The following is a 23,925-nucleotide window of genomic DNA, read 5'->3' as shown; positions in this document are numbered from 1 at the left end:
AAATGTCAAACTTTCCAATGGAAATGTCAGATTGTACCTGGCAACACTTAGTGTTGCCCTAGGCCAGAATATATGTATATAGCAGCCCTCGTATATGGGAATCGGGGTAGTTCGTAGATCAATTTCACATACTTCTGTATTATCATAGACTCCAGTTTTATACGTTCAGGTAATTTGATATGACATCTTTCATATTGACCGATATAACGGTCCAACAAAAAGTTTGGACATCTTTTATTGGGTATCTGGGAATAAAGGTAATATGGACCTGATTTTATTTATTTTGTCAATACTACATACATATTATTAACAGAGGATGCATTACTGTAAATCACCAATATACATACTTATATATGGAGTAAAGTCAGACGGACGTTTCAAAATCCTGCATATCAGTTATATGGGGGCTAGGGCAAGTTTTCACCCGATTTTATTAATTTTAGGCACAAATATACGCTATTATTAGAAAAACAAGCTCTGCCAGTTTCATTAAAATAACTCCCGCATTGATCGGTATATGTGGTATAAGTCAACTGGGAGTTCGAAAACAAGAGTTAAGTGGACCAAGCTATTAGGTAGTCGAAACAGTATTTTTGTATTTTGTCAATAAATGTCGTTGCAGTCGAATATCTCCAGTGCTACCAATCACGTTGTGTCATACCATATAGTGTTGGAAAGGTGAGATTTTAAGCTTCATTTAACAAAAAAAAAATAAATTCGGGGAAGCTGAAAAAAAGTTACAGCTTTTCAAAAATGAGTGAAAATAATGAAGAAATTCGCTATATTTTGAAATTTTTGTATAAAAAAAGAGAGTGCCACGCAAGCCATCAATGAAGTTTGTGACGTTTACGGAGACGATGCTGTATCAGTTCGTGTAGCACAACAATGGTTCGCTCGCTTCCATTCTGGAAATTTCGATGTGAAATATACACCTCGCTCTGGTCGCCCTATCGTTGAAAAAGTCAATGAAATTATGGAAAAGATTGACCAGGACCGTCACATAAGCAGCCATGACATCGCTAAGGAACTAAACATTCATCATCAAATGGTTTTGAACCATTTAAAAAAGGCTGGCTGCAAAAATAGCTCGATGTTTGGGTACCACATGAATTGTCTGTGAACAATTTAATGGACCGAATTAACATCTGCAATTCTTTGCTGAAACGAAATGAAATCGAAATTAATATCTGCGATTCTTTGCTGAAACGAAATGAAATGAAACCATTTCTGAAGTGAATGGTAACAGAAGACGAAAAGTGGATCAAATACGACAATAATGTGCAAAAAGATCATGATCCAAACGTGGTGGAGCTTAACATATGGTCGCAAAGCCAGGATTGACGCCTCGAAAGGTTATGCTGTGTCTTTGGTGGAATTGGAAAGAAATCATGCACAATGAGCTGCTCCTGGTCGAACGATTGATTTTACATTTTGCTCTCAACAACTGATGAGATTGAAGCAAGCAAGCGAAAAAACGGCCAAAACTGATCAACAGAAAGGGCTTCGTCTTCCATCAACTAAATTTATTAAATGGGATATATAAAGAAAACATCGACCAAAGAACAGAAAATACCAATTTCAGACTTGACTAATGAAAATCATTATATTATGGAAGCTGCGGTAATTCGAGAATCGATATCGAGCATTTTCAGCATTGAACTATAATACATCCAATATCATACATATATATTTTCACTTAATATTGCCAAGAAATCTTACATATTGACCGACATATTCGGTTTAATGACAACCAAATTTGCTCAGCGCAAATATTGTGAGATCTTCTATCGACAGTGTGAGAATGGATGAAATCGCAAGGTCACCCTTCTCACTCCCCATATAACGGTTCTGTTCAAAACTACTAAAAGTGCAATAAATCCGTAATTGAATATGCCAGAGACATTAAATATTACCTCCGGGATGGTAGGAGAGGGCTTTACGTGATCCGGTGTGAAAATTGGACGATGGGCGTCTTTGCAAGAATACTGCCTTTGATAAGTGCCAGCTTAATACCAAATCGGACCAAAGCTGTTCAATCCAACGGAGAACCGAATATATGGACTCCAGTTCGTATTGCATACTTTTTGTCTCAAATATCAGTCATTCTGTGAGATATGTTATAGGGACTCGGAGAAAATTCTTATGGGGTCCCGGTGGTCTAGAACCCTCAAATAAAGGGTGTTTTCTGGAATTTTTTTAAGGTTTAAAAAAAGAGCAATCGTTTTAAAATTTTTACAGTTTTTTTTTAATAAAAAAATTTTTTAACAATATTAAAAATGGCGTCAAAAAAAAAAATTTCTTAAAAAATGACTCCCAAATAAATTATTAATCAGTAGGAGTGCAGCTATCGCTGGGACTACAACCAAAAAAAAAAAATGAAAATTAAAAAAATTTCGCGCTTTTGAAGTTCAGATTCTGAAAACAGCTATTTTTGGACCAGTTTTAGATCGAAAATAAATCGAAGTTCTTAAAATTAAAATTTGATCGTAGTCCCAGCGATAGATATTGATCTTATAAACACCATATTAAAATTTCAAGTGATTCGGATGGATAGTTTTTTTTTTCATCAAAAAATCCATTCATTGAGCCCCTCGACCTGCTAAAACGACTCTAGAAGCTAAAATAGTGTGAATATTCTTCCAAAAATTTTACAGTATATTCTTAAAGGACTATACTTTCGAACTATCAAACAAAAAAAAATCGATTTTTTTTAAATTCTAGACCACCGGAACCCCTTATGTGATAATAATATTTCATGTTCCGAAAATGGGCTGAATAGGATCAATAATTCCCTTAGTCCTAATATACCTTACTTTAGTTGTTATACAAGTATATTGGTGATGGTTTGTGAGATAGTAATCCTAAAAATTAATATAATCGGATGGATACTACCTTTCTATCCCATATACTTCATATAAGAGTTTCAAACTTTCGGCTGATTTATACCGTCCAAATCGGTCAATATATAAGATACCTTGGTAGCATACATAGTGTATAATACTGGCTATACTATAGTTTAATTCCGATTATATCTAAAATTATATTTTTCCTATATGTAATGATTTTCATTACTTTAACAAACCAGCGTTGATTCTTGCAAGTTGCAAGAGTATAAAATTTTCGATTACGAGTACACCCGAGCTTAGGTTAGGTAAGACGGCTGATCGGAGATCGCACATGGACTAGAAGTAGTCCTTTGTGAAGCCGTTGAAACTCGAACTCTCGTGTTCGAACTTAGAGATCAGCAAACCGTTTGGTATCCAATACAAATTTACATAGGCGCTTAATTTCAATGCCCGCCAGATCGGTGGCATGTCTGAAGGTATGTGCCCCGAGCTTAGCCCTTTCTTACTTATTTTGGTTACAGTCATATGTTTGTTTCACGTACATGTCGTTGAATACGAGTACTTTTTTAAGCTACGAACCGACGTTCTGTCATAATTTTAGAACATGCAAACTTTCTATCTACGTATCACATTAAAACTATCACTTAGTAAAAAGCTTTGAAACTTATTACATACCATATGTTCTACCGCAAATGATGAAAATTCCATTCCATGGAGTGGAAGAAAACCGCGTCAAACTTTTTAAATTACATTCAGGATATATGTACATATGTATATATATATTATATATATATATATATATTCAGTATATGTTATATACATATATGTAAGTATAAATATGTACACGTGAGCAAACGTCTTTACACTCGTATGGCTTCAGCAATACGTGCGCTAAGTGTTATAGCCGAGCAACATATTCGCGTGCACATTGATTGGAAATTTGTTTACGAGTACACGCCACCTGAATCCGCTCAATAACTGACACTCTTGTGTGTACAAAGTGTGGCTTTAGGCTACGCGTGTAAGCGAACCAGCGGACGACATGTTGACACGGTGAGGCCGGAGATGATGATTACGCATAATGATTTTCGCGTGATTTAAGCACATTCCAACAACGAAATGTGCGAAATTCGTGTCAAGAATTTTCTGCTCACAATAACAACGACTTACATGCCACATACCTGTATACTGGATAACCCCGAACGCATTTCGTGCACGCATTGCTTAAACTGCAGAATTAGCGAAATATAAATATCTCGATAGCGCAGTTGAAGGAGGCTTATTTCATATAACTTCAAGGTATTGTAATGCATGCTATTTAAGTAAGGCTTATAAACTCTACAACTTTCCAGTTCCAGCAACGCCGGTTGACATTTATGTAAAGACATCAATAATTTTATACCATAAATCTTTCGCAGAACCTTTCTCTCGAAAACTCATAACGTCGACTCATCAGTTGTTGTCATCGTCCAAGCTTCTGCACCATATAGCAGGACGGGAATAATGAGTGACTTATAGTGTATAGTTTTTGTTCGTCGAAAGAGGACTTTACTTCTCAATTTCCCACATAGTACGAAGTAGCACCTGTTGACTGTGGGCTTTAACCTTTCACACAATACGCTCGATAGAACCTTATACGCCATGTTTAGGGGACTTTTCCCACGGTAGTTGGCGCAGATTGCGGGGTCTCCCTTTTTGTGGATTGGGCAGAGCACACTTAAATTCCAATCGTTGGGCATGCTTTCGTCCGACCATATTTTACAAAGAAACTGATGCCGAAACCCGGCCGGCAATCCATCGGCTTCCGCCGCTTTGTTGTTCTTCAGACTGGTAATTGCTATTCAAACTTTTTCATGATCGGGCAATGGAACGCAAATACGCATCCCCAAATATATTTTCAATATCCAATATAGTACGTCGGCTCTTCACTTGTACATGGCGAGATGGCGAAAAATATAAGTTGTAGTAAAAATAATTCCATTATTATTGCTTTAAATCGAAGGTTTTATTTGGCACGATTTAAGTTAAATATTTACCATTTTGTTCGCTAGCTTGTTGCGTTTTTGAAGGAAATTTGATAAGAACATCGTATAGAAACCTGACTTTCCCTTGCGTTTTCTCTAACGAGAGATGTTTCCAAAAGCGTTTTCGCCTTTTTTATTTTTTTACAATTCACCGTTGAACTGATTGAAAAGGGCAAATGTGACCTGGTCTACGAAAAGTTTAGATATTTCGGTCCTTGAGTAAAATAGAAAACTAAGTGTTTCATGATTGGAAAAGCTGTCGTTGTCTCATTAATTGTTCTCCTTTTTTTGACACCTAAGCCCCCTTTCCGTAGACCAGGTCACACATTAAGAAAACTATTTCATATAATGAAATTAATTAAATCAATTTTCATAATAACCACAGCTATGATAGTTAAAAGGTTTATCAAATCACACAAATTCATAAAGAATTGTGATTGTGCCACCACATTTATTGCTTTTACTGCGAAAATTCCTTTTCTTAAAATATTTACAATTTGAAAAAAAAACTACTTCCTTTCTTTAAACGAAATCCATATGCCATCCTTAGGAGCTGTTAAAAAGGTTGTTGCTGAAATTTTAAATGGCTTAGAATTCTCGCTCAATCTAACGGAATACTTTGATAACAATGTCACTATTCCAGCTTTGCTTTGAGCCAAGCCGAATCGCGTTCCTTGAGAAATACAAAATGCTTAGATTAGTCATTTCTTATTTTAAGTTAAAAAGTTTGTAGATTTTTTTACCTGGGCACATACGCGGTCCCTCTCCAAATCCTAAAAATAAACTCCTATTTGAGTTGAGGCTTGGGTCTAAGAACCGATCTGGTTGAAATTGCGAAGGATCTTCATACAAATCAGCATCACTGAAAAATATATAAAAAATTAGTTTTGAAATACTTTTAACATAAATTAAGTTATATTGATAAAGAATCCTAAATTTTTTAAAGATTATCGCATATCGAATAAATATTTATTTATTGAGTTAAGTCTATGAACATTAATTCTTACAGACTAATGGAATATATACTTTGACAGGAAAATATGTTCTATAATCTATATTTTTGAATATTCAAGCTTGGGTGGAATCTGGCGAAAGTAAGGATCCGAATCTAATACCTAAATAAATCATTGATCATAATGCTCCCACAAAGTATCTTGAAATAATAACGCCTGCACAAGGACCATAATGACCAAATAGTGTGACCGTGGTAACAATCTTAACTATCTCTGAAGCAGCATAAGAAAGCTCAGTTTTTCTATGACAACGCGCACGCCGAGGGGAGTGTCAAACTTAAATACCGACATATTTGATACATTTTCATATTTTTAATTTTAAAAGTATAATTTTTGTCTACACAGCTCCTATGGTGGTGAAAGGATAGTAATATTCCCTTTTTTCGGACACCATTTTAACTTTCTAAAGGTAATTAGAGGTGTCAAAATCTAGGTGCATACTTAAGGCGTAAATAGATATCTAATTAGAAAAAAAAAGGTTTTATCTCAAAGTTTATAAATATGTTTTTATATTCTATCTATAACGTTCAAAATCATCGAGATAATGAAGTAAGAAGTGTTATATGTGTTTAGTGATTTCATTGTTTTAATCTATGGCAATATTAAATCTCAAAATCTAGAAAATTTCTTATTCCATATTTTTATATTCAACATGCTTTGTTCCCCTAACAGATTTACGAATGTTGAGAGCATTAAGAAGCTCTTTTAATAAATACTCACTAGTGTATAGCTTTCACCGGAACGATGAAGACCATACCCATCGGCACCTGAAAGGACTTGCCACCTACGGTCTGTGGCGGTAATTCGAATTCTTTCGTACAGTGTTTCAATAACGCCATCATTGCAGGGTAAAGACGCAGAGTTTCTGTAAAAACATAAACACGGGAAAAGCAGACACGAATTGAAATGACACGAAAAAATTTTGCGTGTTAAAACAGGCGAATTGTGACGAGAATATTAATCATCTTGCAACTACCATATAAAGTCGCTCCCAAATAAGACATTTCCTGTATAGCATCATAGCACATTTCGCCGCCGTGCCGAGCCAACACTTCGTCAATCTCCTGCTGAACACGTGCCTGCACCAACGGGTGTTTAGCATACTAAATTAAATATTTAATACCAAAAAAAAATTAATTTAAAAATGCATATTTATTCTCATCTCTCTGTATGTATGTGCGTGTGTGGGTATGTGATCTGTACCGTACCTCGTACAGTGCAAAGGCCATTAGTGATGATGATGTCTCGAAACCTTCTAGAAGAAAAGTACTACAATGTCCCACCATTGTTGCCACATCCACCGGCTCATGCGATTTATGTCTGCCTTCGATGAGCCATTGCAGAAAATCACTTGATGTTGACGTCATTTTGACTTTGCTTGGCTCTTCCTGCAAGCAACGTCCTGCTAAAACCTCGCCAATTATTCCTCGAAGCCAGTGCTGTACGCCTGACGGCACGTAGCTGCAATAACGTGCCATAGTCGAATGCTCTCCAGTTAAATGCATCATTACGCACACTTACCGATAGTTTATGATGTCGCCGAGTAATGGTGAGAACAGTAATGCAATCGTTTCGACTAAACTCCAACTATTTGGCATAAATAGATGCTCAACAAGTTGTGTAAAGTCTGAATTGGTGTTGTCGAACGAAGCACCATCAAGTCCGAAGCCGGCTGAAGCAACCACATCGAGTGTGTACTTGGATAGCAGCTGTTGAAAACGAATGCGAACATTAACATACATACATATACACATACATGTGGTTGTGTTATTCTACTAAATAGCAATTGGTTGAACGCACATCTTTTGCTTCGAAGGAATTATTTGAGTTGTTTATTTGCTGCGACACAAACAAATCAAGTTTTTTGCAAATGGACTTAATATGGGGAAACGAAGCTTTGACCTGGAAGAAATTAATGAACCAAATTAATACACATGTGGGACATACAAAGCACAAATAGCTTCTAGACGCTCAAAAAATTCAAATATACATAAAAAAGTTGGATCAATTATGAATCTCGAATCAGTAAGTGACTTCACAGCCTCCCAAAGGGTGGTAATGCACTAAGCATACTTGGTCCAGCTCAGAGCATTAAGTCTAGCCGACTTGCTTTAGTGATGAAAAGTAATTTTCAAAAACCGGTAAAATAAAATGTACCCTAGTAATCTGCAAACTTCTTCTTTTAGTCTTTTATTCGTCGATTGAAAACTTAAAACTTAGTTAAAGGTCGTCATGAAAGGCCTGTAATAAATCCGAAGTTATATAAATTCAAATTTTGTTTGAATCGGAATTACAGTATGAGAAAAAGAGAGAAAGTCTAATTTTTTCCTTTCCTCCGGACATATTCTGTATATGTATACATATATACAAATATGACCTGGTCTACGAAAAGGGGCTTAGGTGTCAAAAAAATAAATGAAAAAAATTATTCTGGACTTTTGGACAGATTAATGAATAACAGTAAATTATTTTTTACCAAAAATAGTCTTTTCCCGGTTGGGTTTACGAAAAATCATAAGTATTTCGCATTCAATTTCCTACAAAACCTTTAACGTATTTTTTCAAGTAGTTGGAAGCGAGATATTATAATTAATTAATAAACCGAGCGATCTCGATGTCAGTTTGACTCACTTTGTTTGGTGTGAAAATCGGTAGAATCTCGGCGCGCATATTTTTCCACATTTCGCCTTTCGCAATGAATGGATTGTGACAAACAATAGGATCGCGTTTCCGACTGATCCATAACACATTATCCTGGAAGTGTTGAAATGAGCGTATCATCACCTCTTTGATCATTTCCTGGCTGCGCAACAATATTGCCGGCTCATTGAAGAGCCGATAAATTCCAACATAAGGAAGGTTTGGATGAGCACTTTAATATGGTAGAAGTTATCACAATTAAAATAACACCGGTTAACACAAAACATTTCAAAGCGTACTCATAAAGGTTTTTATAGACATCACCATAATGTTTTCGGCCGAGGAAAAAATCAGCCATGTTGCCTAAAATCGGCAAGGAACATGGTCCACGAACGCCGTGTCGCAGCCAATAACTGCATTTCCACAACAGGTGTATGCTAAAGAGCAGTATTACCGTTAAAATTAGTACCAAAAAAACCATTTGACCTAACTAAAGGAGTAGTTGGAGTTATGACAAAAACAAGCCTGAAGCGAATTTCTAAATGACACGATTCACCCCCAGCGAGCAACTGAACGCAATAGCGTTTGCGATCGTTATAAATACGTGCCAACATAGAATGATGTCGGCATTTTTTGCCTCCACGTGCTGTTAAATATAATTAATTGAAAGCGCATTGCATTGATAAGAAAATGTAAATATTTCAGTTAAGTGTTTAATCTTTATTATTGTATTGTTAATGTTCAAAATTGGACATGTTCATTGCTTCAAAAAGGCGGTATGTATTAATATTAAATAAGATAAGAAATATTCTAGCTATTATAATAAGTTATACAGTCCACATAAATTAGATAATGCAGAGGCAATACAAAACATACATAAATAAAAACATAAATATACATGCATTTATATGCAACACGCATACATATATGAGGCACGTATGCATTTATATGCAGTACGCATGAACTTTTTTTTTGTTTTGTTTTTTCTTTTGCGGGTGAGGGGGTGGAAAATGCCTTCCGCATCATCGGTGCTATCGTCACAGTAGCGGTATGTGCCACTTGCAGGTCACTAAAAACCCCCCTCTAAGGAACCGTCGCCCACCCTGGGACCGCGTTTGCATTACTTCAGGGTGGCGTTCCATTTTTCTCATTGAGAGATTTACATCTGCGCAACTGCGTCCAGGTCCCGCTTTTTGCTGCGAAGCAAGATTGCTGCGAAATTCTTGATTATCTCCAGTTTGCCTCACTCTCCAACATGACGCTGACTAAATTGTCCGCGTTTATTGGGCCAACCAGGTTTTCTACGGCGGTGCGTTCTTGTTGCCAACGCACACATTCGAATGTGTGTTCAGCGTCGTCTTCTGTCGCATCGTTATATAGGCATGACGGCTCTTCGACTTTTCCCATTCTGTGGAGGTACTTTTTGAAGTATCCGTGACCGGATAATAACTGAGTTGTGTAAAAATCGACTTCTCCGAATTTACGGCTTGTCCATAAGTCTAGATTTTTTATTAGCCTGGCCGTCCATCTGCCGCGACTTTCATTCTCCCATCTTTGTTGCATTGTTGTTATTGTATCTTTCCTTATTTGTTGAATTGCGCTCTTGTTGTTATTGGATGATTTCTTCAGCTCCCACAGCTTTTTCCTTTCATATGGTAGAAGGTCAATTGGGGCATTACCGCTTATAACTAATATTGCATCGCCTGATACTGTCCGGTACGTTGATGCAACTCTGAGGGCTGCGGTGCGGTGCACTCTGGCCATTACCTTGCGCCGGTTTTCCTTTTTAAGAGCGTCTGCCCAGATCTCGGCTCCGTATAGTAAGACGCTTATTGTCGTCGTCATTAGGAGCTTTCTCTTTTCTTGGCTGGGGCCCCCTATATTGGCCATTAATCGGCTCAGTTGAGAGGTGATCTTCGCTGCTTTTCCTGCGGCGTGCTGGATTTGAACCCAGAAGGTTAGTCTGGGGTCCAGTCTTACGCCTAGGTAGTTTACTGCTCTCTGCGTCCTAAGAATATCCGTAGTTGTGTGCATGCTTATCTCGAGAGGTATGTGCTTGTTTGTTAGCAGCAATAGCTCTGTTTTCTCCGTAGCGAGCTGGAGGTTGTGTGTGTCGAGCCATGTTTGGGTCCGTATCATGACCTGATTCAGCTTTCTTCGCATGTACTCAAGAAATATTATATAATACATTATAAACATATTTACTTAGGTTTGGGCAGTTGATTACAAATGCACTTGTGCACTTAAAAACAGCCCAAACCATGCAACATAAATTATATGACAACACACTCACACACATGTATTGTATTGCATATGTATTGTATTGTATGTAAGAAATCAAAAAGTAGTATATAAGGTTTACAATTTCAAAATAAAATCAGATGAAAGATTTCTTGAATAAGGTCTTTATTTTCCCCCCACCAGTAGTAAGGATCTAAAGAATCTTATTTAAGTTTTAACGTTTGATCATACAAATCAAACAGTTTGATATTAAAAGTCAAACAGTTGTACAGGTACTATGAACGCAATAGTGTTTGCGATCGTTATAAATACGTGCCAACATTGAATGATGTCGGCATGTTTTGCCTTCACGTGTTGTTAAATATAATTAATTGAAAGCACATTGCATTGTTAAGAAAATGTAAATATTTCAGTTAAGTTTTTAATCTTTATTATTGTGTTGTTGTACAGGTATAACGTGTGTGTTATTAAAAAGGTTTAAAAATTGTGCTTAAAGTGATTAAGATTGACTTAGAACTAATTGTAAATTATTCTAATAACGTGTATCTTATTTCCTTTAATTGTTGTAATAATTTAAGCTAGACGCAAACAGAGACAACGCAGATCAAAAAATAACTAAATTAGATGAAAGGTGCGTTTTTTACGGATACGTCTACTTTTTGAGATTAATACAGCGAACCGAACGAAATACATAGATATGTCAAAGTGAAGTTATCATTTATATTCATTAAAGTTAGTTTGCATTCAAATACGGAAGACTTTGCTACTCCAGTTTAGGATTGGCATGGCAGGCTAAAAAACTCGTAACGCTTTAAAGAAAAAATATATTTTTTATTTCGGATACGCGATTATTCCGGAATCTGGTTCACACATTTTTACATTCGTTTCATTGATTTAGAACACACTGGACACATTTCCGTGCATGTTGGATTACCTGCTTTGTTTTCGACTAGACAGTGTTTTAAAATGTGTGCAAAGTTACACTAATACCATGTTCAGACCGAAAATTTAAAATGTTATATTTAAGCTTAATGTTCTCAACAAAAAACAGCTCATTCAATAATTCACATTTACTATTTATCAAAAGAAAAGATTGTCATATGTATTTTTAAATAAAAAGACGGGTTTTTTTAATGTTTTTCATATAATAGAAATAATGGATACATTTTTTCATTTGTTAAGTCGATTTTCAGATGAAATTAGATTCATTGTTTTAAAAACAATTTGTTTGTTTACATTTTTTTCCCTTTGTAGTGTCTAAATCAGCTGTGATAATGTAACAGATTTCCAGTGCATTCTCAGTTTCAAATCATTTCAATGAAGTGATTTGTAACTGTCATTTTTGTTCGATAAATTTATAAGATTAGTGGGATAAACCACTGCAAAATTGTCCTAGGCACTCTGAGAAAGTTGGTATTGCAGGTAGGCGATATCGAAGCAAACTGTAATTTGATACACAATCCATGTCAAGCGAACTTTGTGAAAACATGCAAGCAACCAGCATTTCACATAGAGTACGGCCTGATTTCTCGGCAGTGGGAGTTTTGTTTATCTGAAGGAGAAATTCCCCAAACAAAGCGAGGCTAAAATTTAAGATTGAATATTTGTAGAACCATTAATACGGCATCTTAAAAATGAAAACAGCTTTCAAGAAAATTAAACGATCAGGAAAGGCTCGCCTTGAAATATTTTAAACGTAGTCCAAAAATTTTTAGGAAACCGCAAAGACTCAATAAATGAACTTATAACATATAAAGCTTTGCGGTGTTGGACTATATGTCATTAAAAATACATATGCCGAACTTTCATTTAGATTTCTTTCCGACAAAAACAAACAAGGCAATAGGTTCCATATATTTTTGATATCAGGAACACATTTTCCCAACAGAACACATTTCAAAATTCGCGAATATGTCCTAATAACTAGTTGCAAGCACACAGATGATAGAACTCATGGTTGCTCTGCAGTAATAAATAAAAGTGGTTTAAAATATAGTACATGGAAATACCATAGTTAATGGAAATGCTATACAGACTGCTTGTATTACGTAGATTGCCTTTTATAAAAGGTGCGTTCCAAAGTAAACAGGACTTCTTGAATCTAGCGCCCCCTGCTGGCGCCAACAATATGTCGACTGGTGCGTTAGAATCTGATATTTTTATTGATTGTCCAGTGCGAATTTCATGACATTTCATTGATTGGAAGTGAAGTAATTGCGTTTTAAATGAATGTTTGTGTTATCGGTTTTTAACAGACATTCAATTTTGTTTTAAAATTGGTAAAACTTTTACCGAAACGTTTCAATTTATGAAACAAGTTTATGGCGATGATTGCTTATTCCGTAGCAGAGTGCACCAGGGGTTTCAAAATTTTCAAAGTGGTCGTGAGGAGATAAATGACGATCAACATGTGGGCCAAACAAAATTCGTGATCACCGGAAATTCCATCGAAACTGTGCGTGAATTCATCAAAAATCAGCCGAAATCATCATTGAAATTCATGAAAATGGAGTTGAACATATCCAATACAGCTCGCCTTCAAACGGATGTTCTTAGACTACCCAGATTATACTTGATCAAAGACCGGAAGTCGTGAGCTGCTTGAGTCATATGTAAAAAAATCGTTTCTGACTTTCCTCACTTGCGTGAACTTCAATCGAACATTGACATTTTTTTTCATCGAAATCAGTTAAAAATGCTTAGACTTATTGGTAATGCGCCCTGGTTTGTGGCCAATAACTAAATTCATAAGGATCTAAATATTCTATACGTTAAAGATGAAATTCGCAGCGTCATACAAATGTTCTGGCATTTGCCCTACTGGCGATAAAAGCCGAAGATTTAAAAAAAAATCATTTGTTAGATTTACCTTTTGGAGATAAGGTTTTGTATATTGAAAATAATATCTTAATTGTTGAATTTAGAATATACTATACATAGTAGCAATTCTTCCTGAAGTTCAACTATTTCTATTATAACATTAAACTATTCACCTAATTTACTTAATGTCGTACTGATAGATTGTAAATAAATAATATTGATATTCAAAATTACTTAAAGCGCGATAATTTTCCACAAAATAATGGCAAAATATGCGAAAATATATTTTTGTTTTAAGCATTCTTTACTTATTAAATATACTTTCTTCAAACCTAACAATGAGTAATACATCTCAAAACTATTTAAATTCATTTTGCTAATACATTGCTTTTTAGAATGCTGCTTTTTCAAATGGGTTTAATTACAAGATCGCAGCAAGGCATTAGCGTTTAAGTTTTCTTTCTGCTGCCCTCAACATTTCTTTCTTTTCCGTATGAATACACAGATCTTTGTACATATTTCCGTTTCGCATGTACAATGGTGAACCCGTTATCGTTCTAAGTATTTTTGACTGGAACCTTTATTACGAGGGCTGCTATATATATTCTGGTCTAGGGCAACACTAAGTGTTGCCTGGTGTAATCTGACATTTCCATTGGAAAGTTTGACATTTTTTAGCATAACATCACTCAGAACGTTTTGTCATTTAATCGTGAATTGTTCTATTTACAGGGAATTAAAAAATTCATCTCGGCCAAAAAATGGAATTAACTCGTGAACATTTTCGTGCGATCATTTTTCACAACTTTCGACGTGGATTATCACGACAAGAGTGCATCGATGAACTAAAATATTTGTATGGCTATGAAGCACCATCCTATAGCACTGTGAAAAACTGGTACAACGAATTCAATCGTGGCCGACGCTCGCTCAAAGACGAATTCCGTGAAGGTCGTCCAAAAACAGCCGTTGTGCCAGAAAACCTCGATGCCGTACGTGAACTGATAATGCAAGACCGTCATGTAACATACCTTCAGATAGAGGCATGCCTATGCATTTCTCCCACCAGCATATGTACATTCGATATTGCATGAACACCTGGCCGTAAAAAAGGTTTGTTCTCGTTGGATCCCGCACAATTTGACAATCGCTCAAAAGAAGGCTCGTGTGGATTGGTGGAAAGAAATGCTGAAAAAATACGATCGCGGTGCTTCAAAAGTCGTTTATAAGATCGTTACAGGTGACGAATCATGGATCTATGCGTATGAGCCCGAAACAAATCAGCAATCGACAAAAAAAAAAAAAAAATAAAAAACTAAAAAAAAAAAAAACATTTTCGTTGATAAGTATGCCTATTTACATTATTAGGCCAGAAATATATATAGCAACCCACGTATATATCTAGCAGAACTGTGTTGTCAGGACTAAGTTTAGAATTTTTATTTTAAAACCAGTTTATTTGCTACTCTTATTTTCGTGATAGTTATACAACACATATTCAGTGTTCTCTCCACGTGAGCCATCTTCTGAGCCAAGTGAATACCAATATAAGTTACATCATTTGCTTGTGGTACTATGATCTTATTCATTTTAATCGGCTGAGACATTTTTGGTCTTAGTGAGAGCTTGGCAGTCATCTCAAAATGTTTTAAATTACGACAGTTTTGATTTCAAAAGCCATCATTCACTTTTAAGGACTTTTGAAAAAGTATTTTAATATGGAGTTCCTTTGTCCTTGCTCCTTGTCAGAAGATGCAATATTGATATAGATTTATAAAAAGTGCATAATTTTAAAATTTCATTTATAATAACTGCTTTTACGTATATATAAAGGTTCTATGTTTAGTCTGCGTTGGGAAGTCTCCAATTTTGATGAAATTTAATGATATATATTCTTGTGGGCGAAAGCGCTGAGACTTTACCAGTATTCAGTGCGTTGCGAGTATAAATAAATGGCAAGACATATAAATAATAACATGTAAGGAGCGGCTACGAAAATTTCCCCTACTTTTCAAGGGTCAAGGAAATATTAAAAGTATTTCTGAGATATATCTATTTTTGACCCAATTATATGTATAATTATTCATACATGTTTAAGCCACCGTGTCATGTGTGTGTTCGTACATGAAAAAAATTACATTGTAGGGATGAACTTCAAAATTAATAACATCAAAAAATATGTTCATATGTATAGAGGTTCCAAATCGCTTTTCTTTATACAATCATATCCTAATAATTATAATTATCTATTGACGTCATAAACGCATCACTTCCAAGCCGATTTCAATATCCAACTGTAGATAGAATTTATTCAAATAGAAATCATTAATGACTTAGTAACAAAGCATATAATGAGAGGCATAATAGTAACCCCACTTACATATTTAAATACTTACACATACATTTAGGCCTTTGGGTCCATGTGGAGAGTAATTTTCTCTGCGCCATAGGAAATTAACGACACGCGCATGCTGAATTTCTTTCGACAGCTAATACAAATATCGCAAATTATTTAAAACAACAATATGTACAGCAGTAAAAATAGCAAGTAATTGACTGCATGCAAACTTCACAACGTTTCCGCTTTGGTAAACAACGTTTACTTCAACAAAAATATGAACTCCTCTTCCCTCATGCTTCAAATATTTCTTTTTAGTTTTTATACTCTTGTAACCAGTTGCTACAGAGTATGATAGTTTTGTTCACCTAACAGTTGTACGTATCGCCTACAACTAATCGAGATAGATATAGGGTTATATATATATATACTTGTATAAATAATCGGGGTGACGAGAAAAGTTGAAATCCGGTTGACTGTCTGTATGTCCGTCCGGCCGTGCAAGCTGTAACTTGAGTAAAAATTGAGATATCTCGATGAAACTTGGTACGGTTTTTTTTTGAAAAAGTGGGCGTCGCCCCGCCCTCTAATAAGTTTAATACACATATCTCCTAAACCACTAAAGTGTGGAAATGGATGAAATCTGAAAATAACCCAGCTTACTCCTCCGGTACTGTTAATGTTAATGTTTTTAGTGTGTGCCATCTTATGACCAAAAATTGTTAAATCCAATAAAAACTGTTCAAGCCCCTATGTACTGTATACTTGGACTCCGGTACCTATAGTTGACTTTTGATCGAAAATGTTGGTCAATGTGTGATATATATAACTGAAATTAAAGGATAATCTTCTTCTTGTAATGGTATGTCTGTATGTCAAAAATGAGTTGAATCGGACCAATCGCTCAGGCACTCGAAGTGTAACCAATTAAAAAGCCATAAATTCGGTTTGGGAAATTATTTTTATTTATTTTAAAGTACAAAATGTGTGAAAATAATCATAAATTCAGGACCAATTCACTTTTGCTCGATATGAACATCTTTTGCCTTAACTATGGCCTTGAGACGGTCAAAAAACGAATAGCAAGCTGCCCGAATGTGACTTGCCGGTATTTTGGCCCACTCACGGACAATGGCTTTCTTCAGCATCTCGAGACTGGTGTATTTTTTACTTCGGACCTTGCTCTCCAAAATGGTCCAGAGAGAATAATCCATTGGCTTCGCATCTGGTGAATTCAAGAGCCATTGTGTGGTCATAATGAAGTTCGGAACGTTATTTTCCAGCCATTTTGGTTCTCTCGCGCTTTGTGAGACGGTTCTAAGTCTTGTTGAAACCTCCATGGTGGCCAACCGATGACTTAGATTCTCGTATGAACGGTCGGTCAAGTAAATCCTATTGTTTTGAGAGTTTACGAATTGCTCAATTGGAAAATTGTTTCGTCAGAAAACACAATGTTCGGAATTTGACCGCTTTCGGCCAAGCGAAGCAACTGCTTCGCTCTATCAAGTCTTACTTGTTGCTGCTTCGGTGTGAGATCATGGGCCTTTTTGAACTTGTAAGGCTTGTCATTTGATTGGCACTTCGTCGTGGATTTCGCTCAAGTCGCTTCTTCAGTCTTTTGATGACCACCTCCATGGCGTTTTGCGATGCTACCATGTATCATTGTAACGAGTGATGGTGCGATAAACAAAAACTTTATTCACATTAAGGTGTTTGAGCTCACGAACAATTGCTTGCTGTGATTTTACAGCTAAATATAAAGCAATCACACAATTACGTTTGAATTCCATCGCTGATCACTTTTTTTTGCGATCACTTTTGGCAAAACGCTTTTGTACACTTGTGAACAATACTCCGAACTGTAATATACTGGACTCCGAATTCTTTCCGATCGGCCAAACTGTCAACAAGGAATACTATTTAAGTGTTATGCGTCAATTATGCGCAGCTATTCGTAAAAAGAGACCGGAATTATGGGACGACAACTCTTCGATATTGTACCACGATAATGCACCCCTACATACTGCATTGATTCTTCGTGAGATTTTAGCCAAATTTTCGACGAATATCGAGCCGCAACCACCGATTCGCCTGATTTACCTCTAAGTTATGGCTATTCAGCAATTCCAATTGAAGACATTAAACGTGAATCGCTACGAGTATGGAAGGCTATTCCGGAAACTGACTTTAACAACTGTTTCGAAGATAGGAAAAAACGTTGGCACGAGTGTATTGAGGCCAAGGGGGATTATTTTGAGGTGGATGACATAGATTTCGAAGAATAAATAATGAATTTTAGAATTATGAAGAAAATCCTAAAATTTTTTGCTCATAGTAGTACTTAGTATAATAAGCAGGATGAAGAGACGACTTTAATACCGTATGTTCCTCTGGTCGTGCAAGCTATAACTGAGAATAAAATGTAGACATTTTGAAAACTAAGAAGGTTAGTAAGTAAAATGTTAAGCGGAAAACTATAAAAGGATGTAACTAATTCACAACTTAAACTATAGGTGTACATACCTTTAAGGTAATATAAAATATCATAACATCGCTGATTTAAAATTTTTTCGAAAACTTGAGCGGTGCCAAAACGTTCTCCAATAGAATAACGAACTAGTAAAATACAAGTATTGTATATCAACCAGATAATGTGGAAACATTTTTCTTTAGAATTTCGTGATAAAGTTTGAAAATGGTTAAAATAAGGCAATAAGACAATCCCATCTCTCTGCAAATGTTAACTAGAATTCTCCTAAAAATTAGAGGACTCACTAAAAAAAACGCCAGAGACAATGGAGGTAGCTCCGCCCACTTTTCGGTGAAATGCTACTCCATAAATTTCAAACAAATTTGGCTTAAGACTTTATCTTCACATCTTTAGGTTACACTTTGAAAATTAATGAAATCGAACTACCATACAACCAAGCCTTTTCCCCATATAACACAATTTTGAGATCCATCCGGTTCTTTCAATTTACTATATGAGTATATAAATGCAACACTAATAAAGATATCAGATTCAAAACTGCTCAAATATTGCTTCAAAGTGTGGCACCTCTCATCTAAATCGCTAGAAAGCCTAAAACTTTTTTAATTTAATACCGAAAATATCAATAATTTACTATTTTTTCTAACTTTGCTGTCTATCCTTTTCAGAACATCTAGTGCCAGATACATAGTTTCTTCGAGAAACAACCGCCACATTAAGGACCACATAATCTGTGTGACGTTTATTCATTTTATTTAGACGCCACAGTATAAATATTAACACTCCACTCTCTTAGAATTTTACTATCTTTAATATTCTGTAAACCTTCGAAAACACTACCGCTTGTTCCGTTCTTTATACTCTTGCAACATGTTGCTACAGAGTATAATTGTTTTGTTATTACCGGTTGTTATTACCACCTAAAACTAATTGAGATAGATGAAATCAAAGCAATAATATCTGCAGATAATACTATAATAATAAATCCATTGATTTGATGCAACGAATGGCATTAGGAAGGTAATCTGTGGTTTTAAAAATTTTGTAAAGTGGGTGTGGCCTCGCGCCCTATTTAGTTTAATTTACAGATCTCCCAAATCTTTCAAGCCAATTTTGCCGAGAATAAATCCTTTCGACCATGAAAATTGGAAAAATCGGACGATAACACCGACAAATGCGTTGAATTGGGTTAGTACCCTTAGCCCCAATATAAATATATAAGATTTTCGAACTTCCAGTTCATTTTCTATCACATATATATTTTAGTTATTTTAATAAAATTGAAAGATAGTGTTTTTCCAATAAAAGTATATCTTGGATAAAATCGGGAGAAACTGGATTGGTCCTATACTCGTATAAATTGTATTCACAATTTTTACTCGATATATGTAAATTGGCGTTGGTATGTGAGGTACCTTAAGGAAGCTATACCTTAATGAAAAAGTCTAAAGGTGTGATATCACACGATCTTGCTGGCCAATCCACCGGCCCAAAATGAGAAATTATCTATTCACCGAAGTGTTCTCTCAATAAATCCATTGATTGATGCAATGTGGAGAGATTGGCGTCATCTTGTTGAAAGCAAATGTCGCCGAGATCACGAGATTCAAATTCAGGCATCTAATAGTCGGTTATCATGTTGCGATAACGATCGCCTTTGACGGTTACGTTCTCACGGACATCATGTTTGAAGAAATATGGACCGAGGACTCCATCGGCTAACAAACCACACCTGCTTGCTTGTTTACATATCTATGGAGCCAGAAATGGGTCTCAACGCCGAACAAAATTTGGCTCAAAACGTCGGATCTTCTTGGAACTTTTCAAGAGCCCATAGAGCGGAGCGATGTCGCTTGGGAAGGTCGAGTGGCTTCAGCTCTTGCAGAAGCTGTATTTTGTACGCGACTCACGCGGGAATGGTTATTCAAACATAATATTGACTTTACTCCTTATACAATCTTGATGGGTGAGGTACCATAATGAAACTCAGTTAGCACCTTTTTCTGATATTAATATGTGCTAATGCCAAAAAAAGATACTTAAATTTCCAATATACTGAATATAAGATTCTCTAAGATTTTACTTATAGAGTTATGCCAACCTCTGAAGATATTTACCGCGCTTTTAATTTTTGCAAGTTGCAGGAAAGAAATGTTGATTACTCAAGAACTTGTTATTAAGTAAGTTTATTTTCTTAAAATAATTTTTTTTATATTTTACCTTCTGGTACTATAAATAAGTGCCCTTAAATTTACAGCATGCCAGTCAAAAAAATATTGTTATGATATTGTATTATTGATATGATACCTTCTAATGTATTCAGTACCAAAAAAAAAAAAAAAAAAAAAAAAAAAGCGATTTGTCATCTTTACTAACCCTTAGCAATTAGAATTTTTCACCTAGTTATAATTACAAGACGGCTGAAGGCCTCGTAGCCAGTGCTGCGTTTATGTATTTATATAATAAAACTCTTTTTGTTATATGAATTATTAAATTATTATAAATAAATAAATAATAAATATTCAGTAAAATCATGTAAAATTTGAATCTAATATTTTAAAATGAACTAAGTTTTTATTTAAAAGCGATTGCTCGTTTAACGATAACGAAAAACTTGGAAATGGTTTCCAGGATACCATCGATAAAATATAAAAACTGAATAAAATTTTTCGGATTAATTATGATTTTTCTCATCAACCATATTACTTTTCTCTATTTGTCTTTTTTCATCCGCTCACACAGATGACGGCGTCATTGAAGACATTTCAAACAAGTCCTTCTCGACTGCATCAGTGAAAACACCACAGAACTTGTTTGGTTTGCGTGTGCTGTCGGGTGTGGATGCGGCAGAGCCACAAATGGACTTGCAGCAAAAGAACTCGCGGGAAATTCGAAATAATACAATGAGAGAACTGCACGGCTACAACAACAATGGCAATAAAAGTGAGCCATCAATATATACCGTACAGCAGCATACGCATCAGCATAGGCAGTCGCGTTTGACACTGCGTGCCAATTTGGCCCATCATAACAGTAATCAGCAGCAAAATTTTTGGAAACCAACTCCGCTGCAATTGCAACAGCAATATTTGATGGACAATCGACGGATATTCGATTCCTCACCAATCATACGCAATTCTGAATCCGCGCTGAGAAGGTGAGCTTGACAGGGAGGCATTCGTGCATCCTCACACATTTGCGAATATTCAAATAAGCTTCATATTGCCCTTTCAATGGTCATCATCTTTTTACGTACACAATTTTTAAATAAGACTTTGTCGGATTGCATATACTGAAGCGTCTTATATACATGTACATATACATAACAAGTTTTTAAATATAGTACAGTACATCTCGATTACTCTAAACTAGTACATCTAATAGTTTTGAGATATTTTCTTATAAAGGATTATTTCTTGAGGAAAGGAATCGAACTCTCTCTGCATATAAATATAATAATTACTTTGGACATGAATTTAGATCGAATTCAGTGAACCGAATTAAGCGAACTTCCGTTACCTTCTAAACCGAGTCAACGTGCTGAACGAACATATCGGCGCTGGACTCACATTTCGTGTGTTTCACAATAAAATACATACATGCCTACTATTTTTTTGCAAAACAGAAGTCGGAAACAAGAAACTACGAAGCACGAACAAAATATACAAGGTGGTTTCCAAAGTAAACAGGACTACACGAGTGTTTTAGCTCGTTGCCCGGTACGGCCGCCAGTATACCGGTGCAAGCCTTTTCAATAGCCTCTACGTCTGCATAATGCTTTCCTTTCATGAATACGGGGAGTGGTTAGTAGTAAAATGTGATTTTTGGTCAAATAATCGGTCATAAGCATCGAATCGAATGTTGAATTCTGAGCGGGATAGGTAATCATAAACTTGTTTCATCAATTGAAACGTTTCGGTAAAAGTTTTACCAATTTTAAAACAAAATTTAATGTTGGCTCTTTGTTCGAAGCTCATTTTCGCACCGATAACACAAACATACTGACACTTAAAACGCAATAACTTCACTTCCAATCAATGAAATATCGTGAAATTCTCACTGGTCAATCGATAAAACAGATCGATAGCAGATTCTAACGCACCAGTCGACATCTGTATATGTAGATGGCGCCACCAGGAGCGCTAGATTCAAAAAGTCCTGTTTACTTCGGAACGCACCTTGTATGTACCAGCTTATTATCATGATTTTATTTCCTTTGCACTTTTTCAGTTCTCGAAACTTATAACAAGTAACCTTCACAGGAAATGCCTAAATTGTCAACTTAGCAATCAAAGGGAAATTCCTCCATTTCGGACCAATTGTCAAGAATTTTGACAATCCCCTATTTCATTCACAGAAGTTACCATCACTGGTTTTGCCTGTATAAAAGGTTTAAAATGAAGATTTAATTCTAAATTTTGTCTAAATATTTCATTATTTTACTAGAATTAAGTGGATTGAAACCATAGATAAAAATTATTCATTTTGTTTTCACTGTTTCATTCTAACAGGTCAAACGAGGCGAAAAATCTGGAAAGTAAAAAACGAGTCGTCAAAATGCTTTTCGTTTTGGTGCTGGAGTTCTTCATATGCTGGACGCCACTGTACGTGATCAACACCATTGCCATGTTTATCGGCCCAGCTATTTACGAGTACATCGACTACACATCCATCTGCTTTTTTCAATTGCTCGCATACTCCTCAAGCTGCTGCAACCCCATAACATATTGCTTCATGAATGCCAGCTTTCGGCGTGCATTTCTCGACACATTCAAAGGGCTACGTATGAGCAGCGGGAATAGCCGAAGGGTTGGGGAAGCAGGCTTCAGCGGTTGGGTCAAACGACGAAGGCGGACGACCGGTGGTGGCGACAGTGTTAGCTGCACGCAGTTACCCGCTCTCGGCACAAACAACTCGATTTCACTGACCAATAATACAATTATTGTCCCGAACATCAACGCAGCAATGCACAACTCGCAAACACCACAAAGTAATTGAAGTTGTCAACCGAAAAACGGGAAATGTCGTTTTTAGATTATTTGTGGTGCATGCATAAGTGCATATGTGGAAATGAACTCCACCAAATTTGGAATTTTTAAAAGTTTTAAATGTCACAAATAATAAAGAGCTGAGTTGGGATACTGCCAACCATCACATACTCATGGAATTTTTAAGGACTTATAGGCGTTTAAAATATGTCTAAATGTTCGCAAAACTTTATTGCACAAAATTGTGTGTGTCAAATCGACATCTATTAATAGCAAAGTTTTCAAACGATACTCCACTATTCATTTCACTGATATAACTTCCTTACTAATCGTTATTTAGTTATATGGCGATCACTAGAAGGTCTGAAGCCACTTCATCAAATTTTTGAGCAGAATTCTTTTAATTTATAAGACATAAACCCTTACCATACACGTTGTCCGATTTATGAGATATAAAATCATTCGGGCGAACAAATCCCATTATGTTTGGTATATAGCTTGTGACAGATAAGGACAAGCCCCTC

At 35.8% G+C, this 23,925-nt stretch overlaps 2 protein-coding genes across 3 annotated transcripts in view; one reads left to right on the top strand and one right to left on the bottom strand.

The window, feature by feature from the left end:
- LOC126759969 (tyramine/octopamine receptor-like) overlaps positions 1 to 23,571 on the top strand; it is a 51,464-nt gene extending 27,893 nt beyond the window's left edge. The window contains exons 4-5 of the mRNA XM_050475267.1: positions 21,156 to 21,570; positions 22,925 to 23,571. Coding sequence (XP_050331224.1) covers positions 21,156 to 21,570; positions 22,925 to 23,411 — 902 coding nt within the window. The 3' untranslated portion in view covers positions 23,412 to 23,571. The remainder of the gene's footprint in view (positions 1 to 21,155; positions 21,571 to 22,924) is intronic.
- On the bottom strand, positions 5,257 to 9,100 carry LOC126759977 (probable cytochrome P450 308a1). Of its 2 annotated transcripts, none has more exons than XM_050475275.1 (9): positions 8,823 to 9,100; positions 8,515 to 8,755; positions 7,660 to 7,785; positions 7,405 to 7,592; positions 7,092 to 7,344; positions 6,860 to 6,986; positions 6,604 to 6,748; positions 5,614 to 5,732; positions 5,257 to 5,543 (listed from the first exon to the last, which is right to left on the bottom strand). In XM_050475275.1, the coding sequence occupies exons 1-9, from the start codon at positions 9,002 to 9,004 to the stop codon at positions 5,380 to 5,382; spliced, it is 1,545 nt and encodes a 514-aa protein (XP_050331232.1). In that variant the 5' UTR covers positions 9,005 to 9,100; the 3' UTR covers positions 5,257 to 5,379. The 2 variants fall into 2 exon arrangements, with proteins under 2 accessions (XP_050331232.1, XP_050331233.1); XM_050475276.1 differs by having other exon boundaries at positions 7,684 to 7,785.
- Positions 23,572 to 23,925: the final 354 nt, after the last annotated feature.

This window comes from Bactrocera neohumeralis, chromosome 5 (genome assembly GCF_024586455.1).
Source record: "Bactrocera neohumeralis isolate Rockhampton chromosome 5, APGP_CSIRO_Bneo_wtdbg2-racon-allhic-juicebox.fasta_v2, whole genome shotgun sequence".
Taxonomy (NCBI): Eukaryota; Metazoa; Arthropoda; class Insecta; order Diptera; family Tephritidae; genus Bactrocera; species Bactrocera neohumeralis.
This window is presented reverse-complemented; position numbering and strand designations above follow the sequence as displayed.